Source organism: Cyprinodon variegatus, unplaced genomic scaffold (assembly GCF_000732505.1).
Source record: "Cyprinodon variegatus isolate N-32 unplaced genomic scaffold, C_variegatus-1.0 Scaffold321, whole genome shotgun sequence".
In the NCBI taxonomy this organism is placed as follows: domain Eukaryota; kingdom Metazoa; phylum Chordata; class Actinopteri; order Cyprinodontiformes; family Cyprinodontidae; genus Cyprinodon; species Cyprinodon variegatus.
The window spans coordinates 430,954-450,671 of record NW_015150774.1 but is presented as its reverse complement, the minus strand read 5'-3'; the positions used below and the strand labels follow the sequence as shown (position 1 = coordinate 450,671).

Genomic DNA, 19,718 nt, shown 5'->3' with positions numbered 1-19,718 from the left:
ACTGACTGAGGTCTGTTGGTGAGGAACTCTAGCAGCCAATTGCAGAGGGGCCCACCTGCCCCCACCCATTCTCATGATCTTCTACAGAAGCACCATAGAGCGCTACATGTCCCAAGCCCTTAACATTATAAATTACCCCTCACACCCCCACCATGGACTGTTCTCCCTGCTGCCTTCTGGGAGGAAGCTTTACAGCATTTGATGCAGGTCCAGCAGGTTCTCTAAGGTTCTGCCCATCCTCTTTGTATGTGGTAGGTCTTTTCTTGGGTGGCCGATCTTTTAAAAAATAAAATGCAAAGCATCTTTTTCTTTTTAGTGAACTTCCTAATTGTTTGTGAGGCAAACCTGAAAGCTTTAAGAATTTAGATATTTGTGTTGGTTAGTTAGTGCTAAATTCCAATGGTAGATTATTCAACTAGACTGAGCAATAATTATTTAGCCTGTGACCAAAACAGGGACTAAAACTGGGACTGAATCAGGGGGCCAAACTAGAGTAAAGAAGGAGTAAAGCTTAGTAAAAAAAAAAAAAAAGCACTGGATGTAGAGAAAAGAAACCATTTGATGTCAGTTTGATGTGATTTACAAAAGTAATGATCATAGTCCAGATAAGATACAGATAAGATAAAAGTTTAAAATTACATACCTTGTAATAACTGCTCAGAAATCCTGGTATTTTTAAATACCTGGCACAGGCCCCTCAGCTGTGTTGCTGTCAGCACAGTGAATAGGTGGGCTGTGGCAAAAATACAGACTTGGCATGAACCTGGCATGTCCTTGTGTGTTAGCACTAAGGTTGTGTGCAAATGCAGACTCGATTTTTATCACTATGGTATTTTTATACAAGTGGAATGGAGTTGAGTTTTAATGTCCATCATTTCATAGCATGGAAAATTGGGGTTATGGAGTGTGAACGTTACCTAAACTTTTAGCTTTAGTCAGTTTTAGCTGTTAGCTTGGAGGTATTCCAGGCTAATTTTTACTGCTAGTTGGATACCTTACAGCTAAAAAGTATAAAACCCAGAAAAAATGTAATTGTACTCCACTGCTCTGGTGACCCAAACCTACGCCAAAAAAGACCAAAGTTAGACTTCCCCATAACCTGCAACATGCCAGCATCAGCTCTCTGTGGAAGCCAGAACCTGGACTCAATACTGACCAATGATTATTGATTAGGTTTTATACCAAACTGTTACTATTTTAAGAGTTCAAAAATGCAATGAAGTAAAATAAAATAAAGTATATCAAAATAAACTTGCTTTGCATTGCCTTATTGTTTCAAAAGAACAATAAACAAGTGTCTGACATATCCATCTAGATCAGTGTTTTTCAACCCTGGTCCTCAAGGCACACTGCCCTGCATGTTTTAGATGTTTCCCAGCTTTCACACACCTGTTATCAATTGATAGCAGATTATCAGGCTTTGTTGAACTGCAATAATCTGAATCAGGTGTGCTGAACCTCAGAAACTTCCAAAACATGCAGAGCAGGGTGCCTTGAGGACCAGGATTGAAACACACCGATCTAGATCACATGCCTAAGGGTTGCTCATATCTCGATACGACTTTCAACCTCCTCTTTGAAGGTTACTGTCAGTCAAACACTTGCTATTTTATCTTAGATAGGAAAAACACTTTGCCTTTCTCATCAGATTTAAGTCCCAAGGTCAGTTTACCCTGACTAGAGCCAGTTGTTAGAAGCCTCTGTGGGACATATGTCCAACATGATCACTGACATTTGCTTCTGATACAAATAATAATTTTCCCCCTGGATCTTTTATGCATTGTTTGTCACCTTAAATTGTCCTTAAACATAAAGTAGATTTCAAATGATCAAGGCTGCAGTTTGGGGATATTTGAATGTGAGCAATTGCAAGGGTTTAATTTTCTGTAACACAAGGCCTGCATGTTCAACAGAGGGATTGCCTGTGGACATCTGCTTTGTTTCTTGTTTACTACATGTTCAGGCACTAAGGAGGGTCTTTTATTGAAAAGTTATCACTAGAATTTGTAGTCCTGATTTCATTAAATCTTTCTAATCTATGTAATTATGTCTGACACTTGAAAACAGGAGAAATACATTACAGTTAGTTTTCTTTTCTTTCTTTTTCATTAGCATCTTGCAGCAGCACATTTCAGGCTCCTTAGACTACACCAGGATGCTGTAATCAATTAGATGAGTCCAGAGTCTTCACAAGTACAGTATATCACTGCAATAAAGCACTTATCAAACCCTAATTGTGCAACTATGATATGCGTGCAAAATGTTTTCTCTAAATAGCTTTGCAATCAGTTTTGTGTCAGTCTGATCTTCACAAGTCACAATGAGCAGGTTGCTGTGGCTTGTGTGTCTCTATCTTTTATTTGTGATTGGTGGATGGAGCAGTGAGGTGAAGAGTGAAGACGACTTTATGCTTCTTGCTGGCCCTCTGACTGAGAAGCAGATAAGCGCATCCAGTGGTGAGGAAAATGTTGTATTTGACTGCAGTCATCCCATACCAGCTGTTTCTAAACAATATTTTGAGTACCTCAAGACCAGAGGAGTGACACACTTCAAAGTTCCTCTCTCATGGACCAAACTTTTGCCAAATGGCCTTGCAAGCAAGCCTCAACAGGCTGTGGTAAGATGTTACCAGACCCTGCTAAAGCAACTACTGGAGGAAGACTTGCAACCCGTCGTCATTCTTCATGGATCATCAGTTCCAGATTCTTTGAGGTCCAGGTATGGAGGTTGGGAAAGTCAGAAGCTGTTACAGATGTTTCAGCACTATGCAGAGTTTGCCTTGAAAGAGTTTGGTCCACTGGCCCATTCATGGGTGACAGTTAGTGACCTGGAGGAGGTATTTTTTGAAGGCCAGTCTGCAGATGATCATAGTCTTCTGCAAAACTTCATTCAGCTCAACAAGAAGATTCACCAGTTTTACCATCAGAACTTCCCTGATAAGAGTAAGTGAACTTTTCCTATCTAAAAAAATCATTAATAGTAGACAAAATTGTAATTTTAAGTTATTTTGAGTATTAATCAACTACACATTTGGGAAATTGTTGTTGTTTTTCCATGACCATAAAAAAAGAAATAGAAAATCTCATCCCCAGCTCATTTTGACTATACACTGTCATACTTTGCTTCTTTGCAGATTTTGCAAAATATTCTAATATTCTATATAATTCCAGTAATCAGCCCCTGTGAGGTTGATTAAGTTATCTCCTAAGCATCGGATTGTTCAGTTTTGCCAAAAGTAGAGTTGAGTAGAGTAAAACATGCCACTAGCTAATAAGAGATTTTGGCTTGACTATTAATAGAGAATCGTTTTTCTTTTGTGTTTTGCAGAGAACCGCGTGTCCTTTGGGTTGAAAGCAAGAAATGTGGATCAAATTTCACATCTTGGAGCTTTAACAGCTGTAAGGGTTTTCTTCTGTATATACAGTTCACACCAACGCTAAAGGCTTTTTTGCCGAATCCCAAATTGAATCCCAAACAGCAAAGCACAATCAAATAATGATCAATTTCAGTGAAAACATGATAATATCTTGGACATTAGTCCGAGATAAAATTGTTGGCGTACTTGGTTTGTATCTTTTTTTAGTTTATTCTAAAAATGCCTTTAAATAATATTTAATAACATCAAATGGAGGTTGTAGAATTATCAGGATGCCAATAGATTTAATCTTTGTCAATGAAAGTGTCTTAACTGAAGGTATAAACCCATGAAAAGATAATTTGAAATAAAAAAAGCATAGCTATTGGGGGTGTAAAAAAACCCATAATCATTTCAGAAGAAGTGATGACACTGGGTTCATGGAAGGTAGAAGAGGCTAGATCAACTTGTCAGGAAAAATGATAAATTCTATGTCCTTTGTTTTTTTACAAATGGGTGGCAGATCACTGACTACACCCTAAAGCAAAAGCGCACGTTTTATTCTCTAAGTTTTTTTAAATACAAGTTATACATCTCTAAAAAAGCAGCGTATGATGGACATAAAATGGTGAGTCCACAAATGCGAATGTGTATAGAGGATTGGGGCGTCCAGTTTACATGCAAAGTCTCAGGTGGAAGGGCATCAAATGGTGTGAAGAGGTCCTCTGGTGCTTTTTGAGCATTGGTAGCAGCGCACTTTGAGAGTTGAAGTGTCAAGCACGTCCAAAGTTGCCAACACCAACTCTTATTTTGTACAGTTTGATGCAGTTTCTGCTAATCAGAGGAGCTGATTCAGGAGTTGTCTGGGAGACATATACCTAATTGAAACCATGATCTCTCCACTTGTGAAGCTGTTAAAAAAACTAGGAAAAAAATAACACATATATAAAATGGTTAAACTCCAGTAATTTTACATAAAAAGCCAGAATGTATTCTTTTAAAGTAAAACCAGGAGTACTCTGATCAGTAATCTACTAAAATACTTTCCTATTAAACTGTGGAAAAACAGTTTTTACTTCTACTTTATATTTGGGAACTTTCAGTTTTTACCACAAACCTAAAAAAAGCTTTATATACACTTAGACGCTACGATCTCCAAGTAGTTGGTGTTACAGCAGGAAATATCTGAAAGGCTGGTCTTCCATCCAAATAAAGGGGGCCTGCCACATATTTAAAACTTGGATTATACTAATGAACTCACTGCAAATATTTTGTTTTGAGTTTTACTCTTTTGCATAAAAACCAGTTAAAATGATTTTTTCCCCAACTCATCACAGCAAATAAATCTGGTCAATATTCTATTTAAATGCCTCCTCTAACTGTTTCAGAAGGTGCTCTCTATAAAGGATGATGTTTTAGTATTTCGTGGGCTATAAATACCAACATTGTACAAAAATACTTTGTGGGAACAAATTAGTAATTGGTGTATGAATTAGTATTAGAATATATCACATTTTTCCCCATATCAGTTACCAGGCTGCATGTTTTATGAAGTTACTGAAGTGAAAAATTGTAAGGAGTATGACTTTCACTGACTCTAAGACTGCATCAAGTAAATAACAGATAGTGGAATAAATTAGCACATCACCATCTATAACAATTCACACAATTATTGATATAGAGATAAGATTAACTTTATAATCCCCATGAGTGAAAATGTAATAATTTTGGGTTAATGTTAAACCTCTAGTGACATTAATTTCTTGAGGATAAATATTAATTGCAATTTTTTCTTTATTTAAGAATTCTATCAATAATAAACATGTAATAGAACTGGAACAATTAAAGGACATAAATATTTATACACTCACTCTAGACATAATAAAGTACAATAACATACACTCTATTGTATATGCACAGGAGGAGGATGTAAAAAAAAAAGGTGATAAAGTATTTTTGTATTGTAGCTATCTGATAATGTATGTATCCTTAGACATAATGGCTATCTAGAAATATACTTTTTGGGGCTTGGCAATTAATTAATTCAAAGCCAAGAAAAAAAAATGTATCATTGCTTTCTATAGTTTTTTTTTTTCTCTCTGCTATATACAAAGCCTGATGTTTAACTAAAGTACACACACTGAACACATACAAAGGAAAATGCTGCAACTAGCAAAAGGAACTGCAATTCAGAAAAGCTGCAAACTATGTCTACATAAGAATCACAAAAGGAGACAACCATCAACTCATACTTGGGCAGACTCTTAGTAAAGGCAAAACCTTGATGCTCAGAGAGATTAAGTCAGGGATGTGAAATCATAATTCAGAGCATACTACTCTTGTATTTACTCCCGTCTATTTAGTATTTTAGCCCTGCTGTATACTTTTAAAGAACAAACTCTACTTTATGAGCCTTTATCATGCTTTTTGGCTCTTGAGAGGTTCCAGCAGGTTTACTAAACCTACTAAATCAGGGAAACTGAGTTTTCCATTTTACAAAGAGAGTTTACTCAACCTCTATTTCTGTTGCCGTAGTTTCCTCTGTCTCCGCTCTCCTTGTTGTTTTATTTCCAGATTTAGTCAGGAGATGTTTCTTGTAGTTTCATGCAAACAATTAGAAATAAAAATCATACAAAAGGTCCGTCACAGATATTAGGTTTTGAAAACAAACATTGCATGTCATTTTATGCGGATCCTATTGAAGAATGGCTAGCATTAATTCACAGAGAACTCATTTGACAGGATACAAGATTTATTTGTATTTGGTTTGTTTAATATGAGCAACATGCAGATCTTTTTGTTTTATTTCCTTTTTTTTTTTTTTTTTTTACAATACATGAACTACTGAAGTTATTTTCAGATTACACATAAATAGATTAATTTAAAAACAATTTGAAAAATGAATTATTTCAGGGTTAGGATTAGGATTCATTCCTTGATAACCTACCGAGCCTACTGGTAGGTAGGAGGCACAATCTTAAGACATTCTATCTGACTGATAACCGCTAATAATGGCCATTTAATGGGATGATAACATCCGAAGCAGCTGGAAACGCTCAGTATTTACTGTGTGATGGAAGTGTGATGGAACCCAATGTGGTGATGCACAGTTCCTACCTGTTGGAGCAACCTTTTTATACTTTACTTTCACATGCAGACAGATGATCCATCCATCCATCCATCCATTTTCTTTACATGCTTGTCCCGAGTGGGGTACTGGTGCCTATTTCCAGCAGTCAATGGGTGAGAGGCGGGGTACACCCTGGACAGGTCGCCAGTCTATCGCAGGGCAACACAGAGACACACAGGACAAACAACCATTCATGCACACACTCACACCTAAGGACAATTTAGAGAAGACAATTAACCTAACAGTCATGTTTTTGGACTGTGGGAGGAAGCCAGAGTACCCGGAGAAAAACCACACATGCTCAGGGAGAACATGCAAACTCCATGCAGAAAGACCGCGGGCCGGGAATCGAAGCCAGAACCTTCTTGCTGCAAAGCAGCAGTGCCACCCACTGTGCCACTGAGCAGCCCCAGACAGATGATTTCACCTAAATTTTCAACTAAATAGATACATTGATCCTCTACCATTCAAGCAATAAACTAGTGTTATCATGGTTACAGCTAACTATGACAGGCTGTTTTCATATAAACTTGTTTGACTGAATATATATTTCTGATATCTGAAAATAAATAGCTCTCATGTCAAAATTACCATTTCAAACAAAATTACATTCTTTACACCTAAAATAAGCATTTTGGATGTCTAGAAAGGAATTTCAGATCTCCATAGTCATATTGTTACTGTTCAGCATTTGTATTATTTGGACGATCAATGAATGTATCTCAGATACATAAATACATATTCACTCTAAGCTGATAAATATCAAAATGGCCACTTTAAATGTGTAAAAATTTCTGGCTATGTAAAACTTCATTCTCACTGGTACAATTTTGTTTTTCCACTTGCTGAAATTCATTTATACAATATTACAACTGGAACAACAGAAAGAAAAATGCTTTTAATAAACGTAAAAATGGTCTACTATAACAGACTACATATAAACTTATACCTTAACTTGAGCAGCAAACTTCTCCTTTGCCATTCTCCTATCTTTTGCAGTTGTAGTGCTGTTTTTCTGTATTTTAAACACTTACTCCCTTTATTTCTTTATTTTTCTCAGTAAAATCTCTAGTTCCACTGGGGTGAAATTGGCACTTCGAATCTCTCAAAGTCTCGTTGAATTGGGGATCCAGTAATAATGGGTTTTCATACATTTTACTTGCATGCTCAACTCTGAGTGGACCTACTTAGAGTTGATTAAACTAACTCACAGCAGCTTTTTTGAAGCTGAAAACTCAAGTTTCCAACCCTAGATCAAATCAGAGATGAGGGTTTGAGTCTGAGTTTGTAAAACCTGTTTTGTTAAATAGACCCCAGGTCCGTTCGTTGTAATTTCGATGGGTGTTACATGAGTGTTGATGATCTCCTCCCTGTAGTGGTCAGGAGAGTCTTTGTGAATACAGGCCATTGAGATTGCCAAACAAACAGAAATAGAACATAAATTAAGTTTTAGGTACAACATAAAACTTAATTAAACTGCATGTGAGACTGGAGAACTTTTATGACAATTGATCTCCTTTTTTTTGTAAATACATGGAACCAGAGAGAAATTGACTGCTCGGCCACAGTTCAAGTACATGGGTACAACATTGTTTGTGTACAGATAAGATATGAAAGTAGGAAAGGACAAAATGGAAGTGGTACAACACTGGAAGGATGTGTTGACCTTTAGACTTGCTATGCAAAACATTAACAGATAAAAAAACAACAACAACAAACTCCTAACATATCATGTGGATTTAATTGTTGGTAACAAAAAAGCAGACCTAAAGTGACTTAAGCCCATAGCAATTTCCAAATGATATTGTTTTTTTGGTAAAATTAACACTGAAAGAAAGGAAGCAAATTGAATAAATAACTATTAGTGGGAATTGTCCCCAATTGTGAAGAACTGTTCCTTGTGAAGATTCAACTTTGATGTGCCCACAGAGTTTTGCGTTTGAAGGAAAATTTATTTATATTCAATTTTTACATCTGTTATGGTTACAGAATAAGCCATAGTGGTTTTTCAAAAAGTAAATTTCTCTAAGAATCACAAGACACTTCACAGACGGTTATCTCATGTTTTCCTTAGGTGGATTTCTTGTCAGTGAACTTGGAATATAACTGTGCCTCCTCAGAAACCTTTGGACAACAGCTGAGAAACTTGCAGGTACTCACAACTTTTAGTGTTTTAAGAACAAAAAGTATTCTTTCACTCTTGAGTTTCTTTGTTATAACACAATGCTGTGTTCTAGATATCCAATGGGAATTTGCCAATCTTACTCTATAAACTGACAGTTCATGACTGCATCTTGAGTGAACACCAGCTTCTTGGGGATTTTTTACAAGGTATGTGTCATTGTAGCAAACACAAATTTTTTGTTGTTTCAAAATCAATGAGATGAGAAATCCAAGAACTACTGTAGAATACTTTAAGCATTGTTTTTTCAAAACAGTACAAATAGTGCAATATTATTATAGATTCCAAACGGTTATTTGATGAAAATAAAAAGGATTTTTCTAACATTTATTCATGTGATATTTGAAAGAAAATGGCAACTCTTCCATAAAGCAAGTATAAGGACTTCTAAATCTCTCCAATAATGTTTCACAGTACAATTAAAATTTATGACTTTAAAGGAGTGGCCCTTTATAGCCCTACTCATTATATTATAGCACTAATCGGTAAACCACTAATCAGTCTTTTTATCAGTCGGATAATATCTTCAAGAAAAGCAACATGCAAAGTGGAGACAGACCTTTGAGCTGCTTATTTATAATTGTTAAACAGTATTTACAGCTGGAGTATGATCAAAGCTGAATAGATAAAAATCAATGTGAAAGTATTGTATTTTAAAGCTTAGGCTAATGTTGTATAAATAACACATTGGTGAACTTCATAAAGATTATTCTTATATTTTTCATTCAAAAGGAGGGCTGTACTATTCCTCTGTCAGTCAAAAATGAAATCTGTTCTCTTGCTTTTCCATCCTGTGGCAGTTTTATCTAGCAATAGCGTGGATTTTGTTGGATTGGACACGAATGAAGTGTTAAACAAGCTTGACATACAGGATGTTCCAGTTAGGTGAGACACATTGTTTTAAATAGTTTGCCATATGTGTTTTCTCTTAGAATTTGCTCAGCTTTTATCATTGTTGCTCAAAGTTTGTTATTAACAAGGATTTCATCAGCAGGTCCAGATTTATAAATAGTTATGAAAACACCCTGCAAACATTTGGGAACAACACTCGTGATGATAAAGGTCTGTTGCCCACTAAAGCATTTCCTCCAGACTTTCAATGGGCCACATCATCAGAATCTTTCAAAGTTGAAGGAGGCTGGTTAGAAGGGGGGAAAGGAGAGACCATCTGGGATCGTTTTGGTCATGAAGGCCAAGCATATGAAAATCAGACTGCTGACCTCGCTTGTGACAGTTACAACAAGGTCGATGTAGATGTCTTCCTCCTGCGAGGCCTTGGAGTCAACACCTACCAATTTTCTATCTCCTGGGCCCGTGTTTTTCCCTCTGGTTATAGAGCCAGCGTGTCAAATGAAGGGGTTCTCTACTATAACAATTTGATCAACGCTCTTGTGGAGTCTGGCATTCGGCCTGTTGCCACTCTCTACCATTGGGATCTTCCTCAAGCTATGCAAGACGAGGGTGGATGGACCACAGATTTCATTGTTGAAGCTTTTAAGGACTATGCTGACTTCTGCTTCAGCCGATTTGGAGACAGGGTCAAGGACTGGAACACATTCAGCAGCCCCTGGGTGGTCAGCCATGCAGGGTATGGCACTGGTGAGCATGCTCCTGGAGTTAAAGACTATGTTACTGCCTCTTATCAGGTAAATCTAGCTGTAACTATATAATACAACATTTTTAAGCTTTGAATGAAATGTGTGTTAGCTAATACTGCTTTATTTTGTCTTACTGTTCCAGGTTACTCATAATATACTAAAATCCCATGCAGAAGCCTGGCATGTCTACAATGATAAATACAGAGGAACACAGGGAGGGAAAGTGGGCATTGCATTAAACTCAGACTGGGCTCGACCAGGTGACCCCATGAAACCTGAAGACGTTGCAGCTGCAGAGCGCTACCTTGAGTTTATGCTAGGCTGGTTTGCCCATCCCATATTCATAGATGGGGATTATTCTCAAGTTCTTAAAACTCAGATTGAAAAGAAAAGAAGTGATTGTGCTGGATCTGTGCCAGCTGTACTTCCAACTTTTACTGCTGCAGAGAAGGCGAGGATAAAGGGAACCTCTGATTTTTTCGGTTTAAACCACTACACTTCACGTTTGGTTAGCAGCAGCGTAGGTGGATGCGTCCCTGGTCCTCAGGGAGTTGGAGACTTCCTGGCATACGTAGACCCCTCATGGCCCACTACAGCATCTGACTGGATCGTCTCATTGCCATCAGGATTACGATCACTTTTAACATACATTAAAAATCAATATCTGACATCTCATAATGTGCCCATTTACATAACTGGGAATGGCATGCCAACAGAATACAGTGGAGACCCCCTCAATGACACCAGTAGAATAGATTACTTTAGTGGTTACATCAATGAAGCCCTAAAAGGTTAGTGTCATTGTTTTTGTGGCAATGTGTGGGATCTTTTCAGCAGATTTAAAAGATATATAAATGTGCTATGTGTTTTCTGCTGATATTTTACAGCAATTACAGAAGATGGAGTGGATGTACAGCGATTCACAGTGCAATCGCTCATGGATGGATTTGAGGGAAAACAAGGGTACAGTGAAAGATTTGGACTTCTCCATGTTAACTTTGAAGATAGTTACAGGCCGAGATCACCAAAACAATCAGCATACTTCTATGCTCAGATCATTGAACAAAATGGTTTTGTTGCACGTGAACAACCTAATTTTGAAGGCTTGAAAATACCACAAGCCTACCGTTCTACTCCACTGCCTCCTTCAGAAGTTCCATCGACATCAAAGATTGTCTGGGAAAAATTTACACCACAGAAAAAATTTGATAGACAAATGTATCACTATGGCACTTTCCCAGAAAACTTTTACTGGGGTGTTTCGTCTTCTGCATACCAAATTGAGGGTGGATGGAATGTTGATGGCAAAGGCCCTAGTGTATGGGATACATTTACTCAAAAGCCAGGTAGTGGTATTCCTGACAATGCAAATGGTAACAAAGCATGTGACAGTTATGACAGACTTGATGAAGACCTATACATGCTGCGAGCTATGAATGTAAAATCATACAGACTTTCTTTGTCATGGTCCAGAATCTTTCCCACTGGTAGGCGTGCATCCGTGAACCAGAAGGGTGTTGACTATTATAACAGACTTATTGATGGCCTCTTGGCTCTTAAAATTACCCCAATGGTCACAATTTATCACTGGGACCTCCCACAAGCTTTACAAGATGAGGGTGGATGGGAGAACGAGGAGATGATTAATATCTTTAATGATTATTGTGACTTTTGCTTCACCACCTTTGGTGATAGAGTGAAATTCTGGATGACAATGAATGATCCTCAAGGGATTGCATGGCTAGGATATGGTTCTGGAACAATCCCCCCAAACATTGTGAAGCCAGGAACAGCACCATACCAAGTTGCACACAACCTGATAAAAGCTCATGCCTTGGCATACCACACATACGATGAAAAACACCGTTCTTCACAAAAGGGAGTAGTATCAATTGCCCTCAATGCAGAATGGGTTGAACCTATAGATATCACTGTCCCTCGTGAAATTGCTGCTGCTGACCGGGCAATGCAGTTCCAGTTGGGCTGGTTTGCCCACCCAATTTTCAAAAATGGTGACTATCCAGAAGCCATGAAAGCCCAAGTTTTAGTGAAAAGCGAACTCCAGGGTCTGTCAGAGTCAAGACTTCCTTCTTTCACAGAGGAGGAGAAGAGCTTTATTAAAGGAACTGCAGACATGTTTTGTGTTAATCACTACACCACCAGAATAGTTACCCATATTACAGGTCCAATTACCCCAGACTCCTATGAAAATGACTGGGACTTTACAAAAGAAGAGGTAAAAGATTCAAAACCTACAGACATAAAAAACCAAAGAGCTGTATCTTGGGGTTTAAGAAGAGTCCTCAACTGGATCAAAGAAGAGTATGGAAACCCAGAGATATACATAACTGAGAATGGTGTCGCTACAAAGTCAAAAACTGCATGGAATGATTATGATAGAGTGTATTTTTACAAGACATATATCAACGAGGCTTTTAAAGGTAAAATAAAATGCTTTTGGCTATATATTGCACACCTTATGGGATTGAATTCTTGATGTTTGATTTGTATTTGTATTTCTCATAATAAACAGCCAATGAACTTGATGGAGTAAGGGTAAAAGGTTACACAGCAGCCTCCCTCATGGACTCTTTTGAGTGGTTAAATGGCAATACAGTTGGTTTTGGGCTCTACCATGTGGACTTCACTAATGAAAATAGACCAAGAACACCCAAGTTTTCAGCTCATTTCTACTTCCAAGTCATGAAAAACAATGGTTTCCCCATGCCAGATGATGAGAAAATGTTGTTCGGAGAATTCCCCCAACCCTTTCTCTGGAGTACTGCGACTGCGTCTTACCAGGTGAAGTAGCCACAATTGATCTGTTCTGCAACCGTATATTGTATTTTAAGCTTAGTCCTTTATTTTTCAACCCTAGTCCTAAAGGTATGCTGTCCTGCTTGGTTAGACATTTCCCTGCTTTAACACACCTGAACAGCATAAACCTGGTAATCAGTCATCAATTGAAATCAGGTTTGCTTAAGCAGGGACATATAGGGCAGTGTGCCTTGAGGACTATTAAGAAAATGTGGAAAAAAGGTGGAAAGTTCCCTGTATTACTGTTACCATTACTACTTTCAGATTGAGGGGGGTTGGAGAGCTGATGGAAAAGGACTCAGTATTTGGGATAAGTTTGCCCACACTCCTCTCAGAGTTTTTGATGATGACAATGGAGACATCGCATGTGACAGTTACAATAAAATAGATGAAGACATTACAATACTGAAGCAACTTAGGGTAAACCATTATCGGTTCTCCATATCTTGGGCACGGATACTTCCTGATGGCACTACAAATTATATTAATGAGGCTGGATTTAGCTACTATGACAGACTGGTGAATGCACTACTTAATGCAAACATCAAACCTCATGTGAGTTTAACTTGTTTTAGCAGTTCAACATTTATTTTTCATTAAAAAAAAATCTTAAGACTTAAAAAGTAAACTGTATATTTCTTTTTCTTCAGATTACTTTGTACCACTGGGATCTTCCACAAGCCCTGCAGAACGCTGGAGGCTGGGAAAATGATACAATTGTTGAAAGATTTAGGGATTATGCTGACATTATCTTCAGTCGTCTTGGTGACAGGGTGAAACTTTGGATTACCATCAATGAGCCATATAATATAGCAATGGTTGGCCATGGATATGGAGTAGCTGCCCCAGGTATGCTTTGCTTGTAGCCTTTTATGTCAGCTCTGAACCCCCTAATCACCTCCAAAAAATAAGGTCATCATAGAGATTCAGCTTTGTGTTATCGATGTGTGATGCTGAGAAAAACAAATTAAGGGCATGTACCATAACCATTTCTAACATGGATTGTGTTTTCAGGTATAAGTTTCCGTCCTGGTACTCTTCCTTACATTGTTGGTCACAATCTTATCAAAGCTCATGCCGAAGTGTGGCATCTATACAATGACAAATATCGGGCTACACAAAATGGAAAGATATCCATTACTATTAACTCTGACTGGTCAGAGCCAAGGAACCCCTATAAACAAGAGGATATTGATGCTGCAAGGCGTGTAATACAGGTGAGTCAAGCTCTGTGATGTTTAAAAAAAAAAAAAAAGGTTATTCTATTCTGAGGCATTAACTAGTGTCTCTCTATGCAGTTCTATATTGGCTGGTTTGCCCATCCCATATTTAATGGTGACTACAGTGAAATGATGAAGACAATCATTCGGGAACGCAGTCTTGCTGCTGGCTTGGCTAAATCACGGTACCAAAAAACCTCTACCATTACAGTATAAGCTCTGTTACTTATATCCATTCTTTAATGGACACTTCGGGTTTGTTACCATACCTTTATTGAATTTGTTCAAGCACCTGCATATACAAACTGGTTTGCTTTGTATCCGTATAGGGATTCCCAACTTTCCCATTAAGTTCTTTCCCATTTTTTTGGTTTAAGCTGAACCTAAAACTAGAGATTAACTATTTCCCGCTTTAGTTAAATTCTACTTTAAATTTTTAGGTTGCCTGAGTTTACACCAGAAGAAATAAAAAGAATTAAGGGGACACATGACTATTTTGGATTTAACCATTACACCACTGTCATGGCATTCCCTGTAGAGTATGGAAACCTTCAACATTATGATGCAGACAGGTGAGTAAGAACTTTCACATGAAATACATTTAAAGTTTTGATAAGCAATTTTATTTTTGTAATAAATGTACATTCATTTAAGTCAAAATCTAAACTCTGAACTATCCACAGGGGTGCAGGCACACTTTCTGATCATAGTTGGCTAGACTCTGGTTCTGGCTGGCTGAAGGTCACACCATTTGGAATGCGCAGAATATTGAATTTTATTAAGGAGGAATACGGAAATCCTACCATTATTATCACTGAGAATGGTGTCTCAGAAAAGGGGGAGGTGGATCTTAAAGATTCTCACAGGAGTTACTTCTATGAAAAATATATCAACCAAGTATTGAAAGGTATTTAAGCAAATTATCTGAATATACCAAATTATAAATGATGAGTAAAATAATGAAAGGGTTATAAAAATATTGATTTAATAAAACATGTTATTTCTTGACAAAAGAAAGCTGAGAAAGTGAAAGGGTAGAGTGCCTTCTCCAGGTTGGGAAGGATGTACTGCCCTTAGTGGAGGGGTTTAAGTATCTTGGGGTCTTGTTCACGAATGAGGGAAAGATGAGTGGGAAAGGTGCGGCGTCTGCTGTGAAGTGTACGCTGTACCAGCCTGTTGTGGTGTAGATAGAGCTGAGCCAAAAAACAATGCTCTCGATTTACTGGTTGATCTACATTCCTACTCTCATCTGTAGTATGAATGAATGAGATCCCGGATACAAGTGGCTGAAATGAGTTTTCCCCGTAGTCTGGGCTTTCTCCTAGAGATAGGGTGAGGAGCTCAGTCATCTGGGGAGGACTCAGAGTAGAACCGCTGCTCCTCCACATCGAGAGGAGCCAGTTGAGGTGGCTCGGGCATCTGTCTCCCTAGTGAGGTGTTCCAGGCACGTCCCACCGGGAGGAGGCCCAGGGGGACACCCAGGACAACCTTGAGGTTTCTCGGCTGGCCTGGGAGCGCCTTGGGTTTCCCCCGGAGCAGCTGGCCCAAGTTGCTGGGAAGAAGGACTTTTGGGCCTCACTACTGAAGCTGCTACCAGGCGACCCGGCCATGTATAACCAGAAGAAGATAGATAGATGGATGGATAGAAAACATGTTAATTCATGTTAATCCATCAACACCCTTGTTTATAGATGTTGGAGATCGGCCTGTTTTCCAGTGTGGTCCTGTTTCTCTGACCGTGACTGAGTGGATGTGCTCTCTTCGTCCTCTGGAATGGGAGCTGGCTCGGAGCTCGTCTGCCTGGCTGTGTGTTTCCTGGATGGGGCCGCCTTTTACAGCTGCTTTTTGTGTCTCTGGTTCCGTCTCCTTGAACCCCAGTCGGCCTCGGCAGATGGCCGCTCACACTGAGCCTGGTTCTGCTGGAGGTTTCTTCCTGTTAAAAGGGAGTTTTTCCTCTCCACTGTCGCTACAAGCATGCTTAGTGTGAGGGATTGTATTTGAGTCAATGAGTCAATGCAATCAACTGGTTTTCCTTAGACAGAAAACTTTGTATCAATTTGACTGTATGATCTGGTTGAACTGTAAAGTGCCTTGAGATGACATGTGTTGTGAATTTGGCGCTATATAAATAAACTGAATTGAAATTGAATTGAATTAATTAAAAAAAACTTATATTTAAATTGAAGTTAAAGAAAATGTTTGTATATTTAAAAAAATATATATTTTTCTTACAGCTTATCTACTTGATAAGGTGGACATTCGGGGCTACACAGCTTGGACACTCATGGATAACCTGGAATGGGCCACTGGCTTCTCAGAGAGATTTGGACTTTTTTATGTAAATCGTTCTGATCCCAATCTGCCTCGAGTAGCAAAAGAATCTGTGTCTTCCTACGCCACCATCATTAACTGCAACGGGTTTCCCGACCCTGCATTAGGACCTCATGACTGTCTGAAGCCTGGACAAGAAGGTAATCAGATGTTTTCAAAATACTTTGGCGACTTAGTAATCACAAAAGTGTTGTGTCAAAATCAAACTACTTAAACTCAAACTAGGCAGATTTGGTATGGTTTTAGGCAGGTTTATATGGAGCTGTTATCTGCAGTTTTTTCTGCAGCAAAATCTGGATGCAGACCATTTTCCACCTCTCTCATGAGAGTGGAGTTTCTTTACTTTAACATACTATTCATTGGATTGCTCCTATTTGGAGATAACATGGGGGACAGCGGCGTCAGATGAAGGAGTTTGCCCTGCAACCAGAAAAAAAAAGCACAATATAAGTACAGGCCATTTACCATACCACCTTGCTGCTCCATTCATACTCTGGGTAGAAGACGATAGATAGATAGATCGGCATAGATGTTAACAGGTAAAAAGGGTTATGCTCCTTATTCCAAATGAGTAAATCTATCTGTTCCAGTTCTTAGTCAAAGTTTTGAATAAAAAATAAAACTCTATTAAGCATATACATTGTATTGCAGAATCATGGTAAAAGTATCTAAAAACCAATAGCTTGATAATTTCTTGCAATAACATTGCAAACATTATGATTACAGGACAGCTTGCTGTGTAATATCACCTAATTACCGTAATTTTCGGACTATAAGCCGCAACTTTTTCCCCATTTTTCGACCATTTTTCGACCTTGCGGCTTATATAACAATGCGGCTTATCTATGGACTTTTACAGCTAAGGGCCACTAGGGTAATACGGTAGCTAAATCTATGGATTTTACCATCCACCATGTTGACGTCACATTTGCTTCAACACACAAGTAGCTGCGCGTGCGGGAATGCGGACATCCTCCAGAAGCAGACTCCAAGAAATACGGACATTGCAAGCCCAAGACAGTTTGTGTGACACCCTCATTATGGAAAACAAATGTTGAAATGCATATGATGCAGCTTTTAAGTTAAAGGCAGTCAATTTGCCAGTAAACGAAGGAAATAGAACCGCTGCATGTAACCTTGGAATCAATGAGTCAATGGTGAGACGTTGGAGACGCCAGCAGTAATAATTGTCTCAATTCAATTTGTTGAAATGTTAATAAATAGAAGCTTCCCCAAACAGTTGCCTCTTCCCGACAATCCTGTCTGCGCACGAACCATATGGTAAATAAACATAAAAAACCTGCGGCTTATAGTGTGGCTTGTGTATGTACAAACCATGCAATTTAGCTTCTGTGGCCTATATGCAGGTGTGGCTTATAGTCCGAAAATTATGGACTATAAGCCACTTTATCTGACACAAAGGCGAAGGGGGTGAAATTTGTGTCTCTGTACAGCCTGTCCAAAAGAGTTTTCAAGCAAAGAATATATTTTTGGACGGTCTTAGGAAATTTTTATAAAATCCTCTAGAAACTGTTTTATTTACCCCACCCCAACCACCCCCTTTTTTTTTCTTTTCTTTTCTTTTTTTTTTACTTTAAGTTGCTGTATGGATCCATGGTTATTTTTTTGTTTGTTTGTTTGTTTTATAACAAATAATGCTTTTTTGGGTGGGACAAATAAAAATATATATTTCCAGTGTATAAATAAACTGCTCATCCAATTCGAAAGTGTCCAAAGTGTCCATCCGGACACACTTTTGGAGGTAAATTCACTTTTTTTTTTTTCAATTGCAAATTATAAGGTTTCTGGTCAGCTGTGCAGGTATCCTTTCTTTATTTTACATAAATAGAGAAATTATAAGAATTCCTTTAATCATCTTTTTTTTCTCCCCTTTTCTAGCAACAAGTGCTCCATTAAATGACAGTTCTGTGAACTTCCTGGGCATGAAGCTCTCTGCTGATGAAGCTGAAACTGGACTTAATGCTACATTTGCTTTGCTCATCATTGCATCAATAGTGGCCATTTGTTTGACCATTGGCTTCTTTTTGACCAAAAGAAGTTTTAAAAAAAAGAATGTTGACAATATAGAGTTGGAGAGGAAATTCTAACCATAACCACACTTGCATACAGAAATGTAAACACTTAACTTTATGTTTAAAAACTGTTCTCTTAATTTTCATTGATAGTTGTTGGATTTTGCTTGGAATAATTTAATAATTGGCTTTTTTACAACATTAATAAACTCATATCCAATGTTTATCTTGTGAACATACAATTTGAGAGTATCATCTTATCCTGAAAAATGTAAATACTTGTCTATTTGATTAAATGTAATTTGAAATGTGTCAAATTTGAAATGTAATTTGAAATGTCTAAAAGCTATTTTAGTGGGCCCATTTTCACTGATGGTTGTTGGCTTTTTTGGGGACCAATCTGTTTATTAAATAGCTTTTTTACAAGAATAATAAACTGATAATAAATGTTCATCTTGTAAACATAATGTCTGACAGTATTAATGTATCAACTAAATTACCTACATTTTTTAAGTAATAAATCTTTTATTAAATGCCATTAGTTATCTTTCACTTTACACTCCAATGAATGTATTGATATATTTTAAATGTATAACTGATGTAATGTTTACATCTCCTTCTTATTAACATTTACCACCTGGCTGGTATTTTTTAAAGTACCATTATCACAAATATCTGGATTAACATGTCAGGCCTAAAGCAGGTTTTCTTTGTTTTCAGATGCTCAACTCTTCCAATTTTTGGCATCTCAAAGTTTCCTGTAAACTCAGAGAGAAATATTGCAATTGTTCCAGCAATTTGGTTCAATACTTAGCCTGCAGGTCCACCTAGCCTTTAATTGGTGTGCAGATTCAGGTTCCTGTGGCCTGCATGGCCTTGATTCATGGGGTCTTTTTGATTTGCCTGGCATCACATGTTCTTGAAGGATTGTCTTGGAAGTGAAAAGATATATCTGGGAGAGAAGAATGTTTTGGAGAGGAGAGCCTAAGAGCAGAGCAAAACTGCATCCTCCTGCACTTATGATCGCAGTTAATAATTTATATAGTGATTTG

General features: G+C 37.9%; 1 protein-coding gene across 1 annotated transcript; it reads left to right on the top strand.

The window, feature by feature from the left end:
• The first annotated feature begins 2,320 nt into the window (after window positions 1–2,320).
• On the top strand, window positions 2,321–18,741 carry lct (lactase). The gene is made up of 13 exons (XM_015384717.1): window positions 2,321–2,942; window positions 9,748–10,313; window positions 10,408–11,056; window positions 11,153–12,706; window positions 12,799–13,067; window positions 13,347–13,637; window positions 13,733–13,931; window positions 14,097–14,299; window positions 14,381–14,487; window positions 14,743–14,874; window positions 14,986–15,209; window positions 16,537–16,773; window positions 18,533–18,741. The coding sequence occupies exons 1-13, from the start codon at window positions 2,321–2,323 to the stop codon at window positions 18,739–18,741; spliced, it is 5,262 nt and encodes a 1,753-aa protein (XP_015240203.1).
• Window positions 18,742–19,718: the final 977 nt, after the last annotated feature.